General features: G+C 38.4%; 1 protein-coding gene across 1 annotated transcript; it reads left to right on the plus strand.

Moving 5' to 3' along the window:
• Positions 1-3,090: 3,090 nt before the first annotated feature.
• Positions 3,091-5,585, plus strand: LOC107643465 (glycosyltransferase family protein (DUF23)). The gene has a single exon (XM_016347118.3). The coding sequence runs from the start codon at positions 3,528-3,530 to the stop codon at positions 5,343-5,345; it is 1,818 nt and encodes a 605-aa protein (XP_016202604.2). The 5' UTR covers positions 3,091-3,527; the 3' UTR covers positions 5,346-5,585.
• Positions 5,586-5,902: the final 317 nt, after the last annotated feature.

The raw sequence follows: 5,902 nt of genomic DNA on the forward strand, positions 1-5,902 counted from the left end.
TATTCAGATCATTTATTTTTAATAAAATAATTTGTTAATTTTTGGTAATTTTGAATTTCTGTCCTAATTTTGTTAACAAGAGTTTTAATTTGACTACTAATTTTAGCTTAACTATGCCAAAAAAAACTATCGTAGGATTTACTGGTGAAAAAATCCGACGCTAACTTGGCACAAAAACACGTGACATGGCACCAAAGTTACCGTCAGAATAATCCGATGATTATCAACAACTCAGTCTCGACAAATTTATTGAAAAAATCGATGAAAAATCTGTCAGTAATTAATGTCGGACAAAATAATCTGCCGGTAAATAGTTTTTGGCGCCGTTTATACCGTCAACTTCAAAATGATGGTAAATCTGACAGTACTCAGAGCATTTCTTGTAGTGACTATTGGCTTTAGCGGCGAAAAAGCTGTTTCAACGGTAATCTTTTCTGGCGATGAATTTCTCCTCATTTCTATTGGAAAATTCGACGCTAAATCTACCGGTATAGGTCAACGCTAAATCCAACAGTAATTCCGATGGTACTCAGTGCTTTTTTTGTAGTGATTTATCTTTTCACAAATCACACCCTTTAGATCTTCAAAAAATAGTGTGAACGAAACAACAATACTAGATGAATTTTCACATATAAATCTTACTCCCTTAGGTGTTTGTAAAAAAATCTGACCATGATAATATACTCTCAATATAACTCTATAATCCATTTTAACTTCTTCACTCACTATAACTTATTTTCACTCGTTTGCAATAGGAGCAGCAGAGAAGAATAGATGAGAAGAAATGGTGTCATGTGAGGATGAAAAAGACAAATTAGCAATGGTGAAAGCTTCATGATGGGGTATATATATGCATACAAATTGGACTATCACATTTATAAATCCAAATTTAAAATTTTTTTTGCACTAGTTAGACCCAAGGTTTTGAGTTTTTTGTTTTTGAAAATTTGAAAACCATTACTCGAACCCTCTGAGTTGGACTTCTGAGTTTTGAAAAAAAAAAGAATTGGCTACACTGTAATCGGATCGTCCGATTTGATTATACACATTAAAAAAAATAACACAATATTAGTAAAAAATACACACATATCCCAATATCAAGGTATAACACACCCTGTTATCGAATATAAAAAAATGAACTTTTAAATTGTGATAAATAAAATATTTAATTTATTTATATAAAAAAATTATCCATAGAACTCTACAAATACATAATTTGCTTACATTTTAAATGATAAATAAATATTTTTATTTAAATAAAAAATTCTATATCAACAAAAAAATATGCAACTTAACTAATTATTTATTAACATTCTTACAAATTGAAACATTAAGTTAGACACTAACAGAAATTAATTGATAAATTCACACGTTAGTAAACTCACACATTTGCATATATAGAAGGAGTTAAGTTTTAAAGTAGTCCCTAAAGTTGCACTCAAGTATCAAAGTAGTCCCTGAAGTTGATAGTTATCTAAATTTGTCCTCAAAGTTACACTTCGAGACTCAAAATAGTCCCTAAGACACTTTTCATCATCGAAAAGCTGAGCTGGATTGATTCCTGCCAAAACGACGTTATTTTGTATTTATAAAAAAATACCCATTAGATTTCGATGCTCCCCTACCCAACCCCTTTCCCTTTTCATTCTGGCCATATCCACAACTATATCGAGTTAAAGACATGGCCATCTAAATCACTTTCCTCATAACCTAAGTAGTTCCTGAGAAGAATCTTCAGAGCAGAGAAGGAATAGAAGCTCATAAAAATATGCCTCCATTCTGCCACTTTTCAAGAGGGTAGGGTCAAGTTTCTCAATGTGATTCGTCGTGAAAATGAAGATCCTTTCACTCCCACAGCAAGACCACAACCCATCCATGAAATTTAGCAATCCAAACAGAATAATCGAGTTTCCACTACCATCGCTACAAGTTCTGTGATAGAATCCAAGGATTTTTTTGGAAAATTCATTTTCTAATATCTTCATATCGCACCCTCCAAGATTTTACTCAATCTTCAATAATTCTCAATTCTACTGTTTGCTTGTACAAAAAATTTTTGAAGGCCAAAATCTTCATATTTTCAATTTGTTCTGCTTTGCGCTGTTGATTCAGATTTTTTTTTCAATTTTTTATTTCTATAGAGCTAGATGGTTGAAACGACGACAGAAGATACTTTTTCTAATGGTTTCGATGAACGGTCGAGGATCAAGACTTTGGAGAGGGAGAGGGATGAGCTTGCAAGCGAGAGTGCAGAGAGAAAGGGGCAAATTAAGAAGCTCATAATGAAGATAGAAGGACTCTGCAACGATGGCAATGAGATGAGGGAGAAGGTTCTGTGATAGAAGTTTTTGGGTAATGTATTCCCAAAGGACAGTAGCGTTGTTGAAGGTTTCAAACATGGTGTCATTGTTGGCGAGATCGAAAGTGAAGGCAGAGGAGTTGAGGTCGCGTGTGTGGATGAGGTAGTTGTCGGTGACGGAGACAGAGGAGCTAAGGTAGAGCTAGACGGCATTGTAGAGCTCGTTGGTGTTGATGTCGTTGATCTCCATTATATCAAAGTAGCGGTAAGAGGAGAAGCAGTGAAAGATCTTGTTGAAGAGCTTGGGGTGACAAAACAGAGATCTAGTGAAAATGCCGCTTGGAATATGGTTTGGGAATATGTCCATAATGAAGGAAAAGGGGTTGGGGAGGGGGACATTGAAGGCTAATGGATTTTTTTTATATATAAATACAAAATGATGTCGTTTTGGTAGCAATCAATCTAGTTTAGCAACTACAGACTACTATGAGTTCTAGAGTGTAATTTTGAAGACAATTTTGGATAATTATTAATTTTATAGACCACTTTAAAGTTCGAGTGCAACTTCAGATACTATTTTAAAAATTAATTTTATATAAAAATAATTAAAAAAATGACTGTTATATATATATTAAAATCAGCCATCAAAATTAATTATTAATATAAAATATAAATTAAAATACAAAATATATATTAAAATAATCTATATTTAAATATAGTGATTAATTTTGGTATACAAGTAACATTTTTATTTAAAGAAATTCCTTTTTCCCTCTGATTGCAATCCTCCTTAGTCCTTATTTCACCGATGTAGCGCTAGCTAATGTTACCCCTTAACTTACCCCAGTCCAGCAGAGTCCAGCCAGAATCTAAAGTTGTGTTCTTTTTGCACTTTTGAGGGCTAGTTTAACCCACATATATTCTAACATTATTCCACATCCTACTGGCTAATATAATGTAATGGCTATGCAGAGAGAATGAGAGAGAATTAGATAGAGAGAGAGAGAGAATTAGAGCCGTAGCTAACTAGCTATAGCTATCAGATACAACCTTCTCCATTCCTCCTTTCTTTCTTTTTTTTTCTTTTTCTTTTTCTTTCCCCCATTAACGCATTAACCACACACCAAATCTGAACTCCACTTGTCCATTAATTCCTTCATTCTTTTTCACCTTCCCAATTCTATTCTCTCTCTCTCTCTCTCTCTCTCTCTCTCTCTCCACCAAGAAGATGGAGGCGGCAGAACAAAGAAGAAAGAGGAAGCGAGGGAGGCACATCTTGTTGAGCCTCTCATCATCAAGATCACTCTTCCTCTGCTCATCCTTCATAATCTTCATACTCTTCATGTCCTCACACCACCGCTTCTTCCTCTTCTTCTTCAACTTCAACACCGCCACCCTCCTTCGCCCTCCCCTCGCGCTCTCTCTCCTCTACTCCTCCGCCACCAGCAACTCCATTCTTGACCCCTTAACACCTCTCACTTCTTCCACCCCTTCCTTCACACTCCAACACCGCATCCAATTCCCTAACCACTACCTCCTCCTTCTACTCACCAACCACCACATCAACCCCCACCAACTTGAATGTGTCTATTATTACTACACAAACGCTTCTTCTTCTTCTTCCTCCGGTTCAACTGAACCGCTTGTTATTGAGGTTCAACCAGTTCTCTCAACCGACCGCTTTGATGAATCCCGATCCATTGCCAGGTGTCCCTTTCCACGGACCAACGGAACCGCCGTTGATTTGCGCCGGCGGGGGGGCAACTTGATTCGACGGAGTTCGTATTTCACGATGAACCAAACGGTGGTTCAGTCTTGGGAAAAGGGGGTTTACGAGGCGAGCCTTGATAGAGAGAGCAACACCGTTGTTGTGTTCGTGAAGGGTTTGAATCTGAGACCACACAAGGTTTCCGATCCGACCCATTTCCGGTGCCACTTTGGGTTCAAGAACTTGAACAAAGACGGTTCGTTTTTGATAACGACGAGGGCAGTTTCGGTGGCGCAAGAAGTTGTGAGGTGCTTGCTGCCGCAGGGTGTTAGGAACAACACTGATAGGGCTAAAGGGGTTGGGGTTACTGTGAGCCATTTGAGTGGGAATTTCCGGCACCCGGTTCGGACCATATTGCCCTCTGTGGCTAGAATTGATGGAAAGGGTAAGAAAAAGAGGGGAAAATATGAGCTTTGTGTATGTACCATGGTGTGGAACCAGGGTTCTGCGCTGAGGGAGTGGGTTATGTACCATGCTTGGCTTGGTGTGGAGCGTTGGTTCATATATGATAACAATAGTGATGATGATATTGAGGAGGTGATTCAGGATCTTGATTCTCAAGGGTTTAATGTTACTAGGCAGGTATGGCCTTGGATCAAGACTCAAGAAGCTGGGTTTTCTCACTGTGCTTTGAAGGCTAGAGATGAGTGCAAGTGGGTGGGGTTCTTTGATGTTGATGAGTTCTTCTATTTCCCCAATGAATTCCATCACCAACTTGGGCAGGGTGGTGGTCTTCCCGGTGAGAATTCTCTGAGATCGGTTGTGGCGAATTACTCATCTTCTCGGTCTATTGCCGAGATAAGAACAGCTTGCCATAGCTTTGGTCCCTCTGGGTTGAGATCACACCCTAAGCAAGGGGTTACTGTGGGATACACATGCCGGCTTCAGAGCCCAGAGCGGCACAAATCCATTGTGCGGCCGGATTTGCTCCACGTCAGTCTCCTTAATGTGGTGCACCATTTTCAGCTGAGGGAAGGGTTCAGATATGTGAATATGCCTGAAGGAAGTGCTGTGATAAACCACTACAAGTATCAAGTTTGGGATACCTTCAAAGCCAAGTTCTTCAGAAGGGTTGCTACCTATGTTGTTGACTGGCAAGAGGATCAAAACAAAGGATCAAAAGATAGAGCGCCGGGGCTCGGCACGGAAGCCATTGAACCACCTAACTGGCACCTCCGGTTTTGTGAGGTTTGGGACACTGGCCTGAAGGACTTCCTTCTGTCCTATTTTGCTGATCCTGTAACAGGGTTGTTGCCCTGGGACAGGTCTTTACTATAGTGGACACTAATCAATCAGGGTGCTAACATCTTGGTAGCTGGTACCCATGTAAAGCATAATATTCATACCTGTAATAGGCAGGCATTCATTCTTTTCATTGATTTTTTTACTTCAGGGGGCCTTTCTGTAACAAAAATTTTGATTTTTAAATGATTTTATAGATATCAAACAGAATCACAGAGCACATACAGATGTATATTTGCAGCAATATGAATGAATTTCCTTTCTTCTTTTGCCTCACTACGATTTAAGATTGTAGTCTATATCATTCAGTAGAACTGTAATGTTCAATATGCATCCCAAATGGTGATTGTACCTACCTTTGCAATTTACAAGAAAATCACAGGAAGCTGAACATATGACAATATTACCATTTACCAGTACTTCGGTTGATATCATATATTGGGCAGTGCTTGTTGATTGCATTAGAATAAACAATATTTCAAGGTCATGATCTATTAGGTAGATGCTTCTGTAGGAATAAGTGGGCAAATATGGGACCATTCCATTGGCTTTGTATGTTTCCCTGTTTTAAAGAGACATTATTTAATTGGGAA

This window comes from Arachis ipaensis, chromosome B5 (genome assembly GCF_059453495.1).
Source record: "Arachis ipaensis isolate K30076 ecotype BB chromosome B5, ASM5945349v1, whole genome shotgun sequence".
NCBI classification, from domain to species: domain Eukaryota; kingdom Viridiplantae; phylum Streptophyta; class Magnoliopsida; order Fabales; family Fabaceae; genus Arachis; species Arachis ipaensis.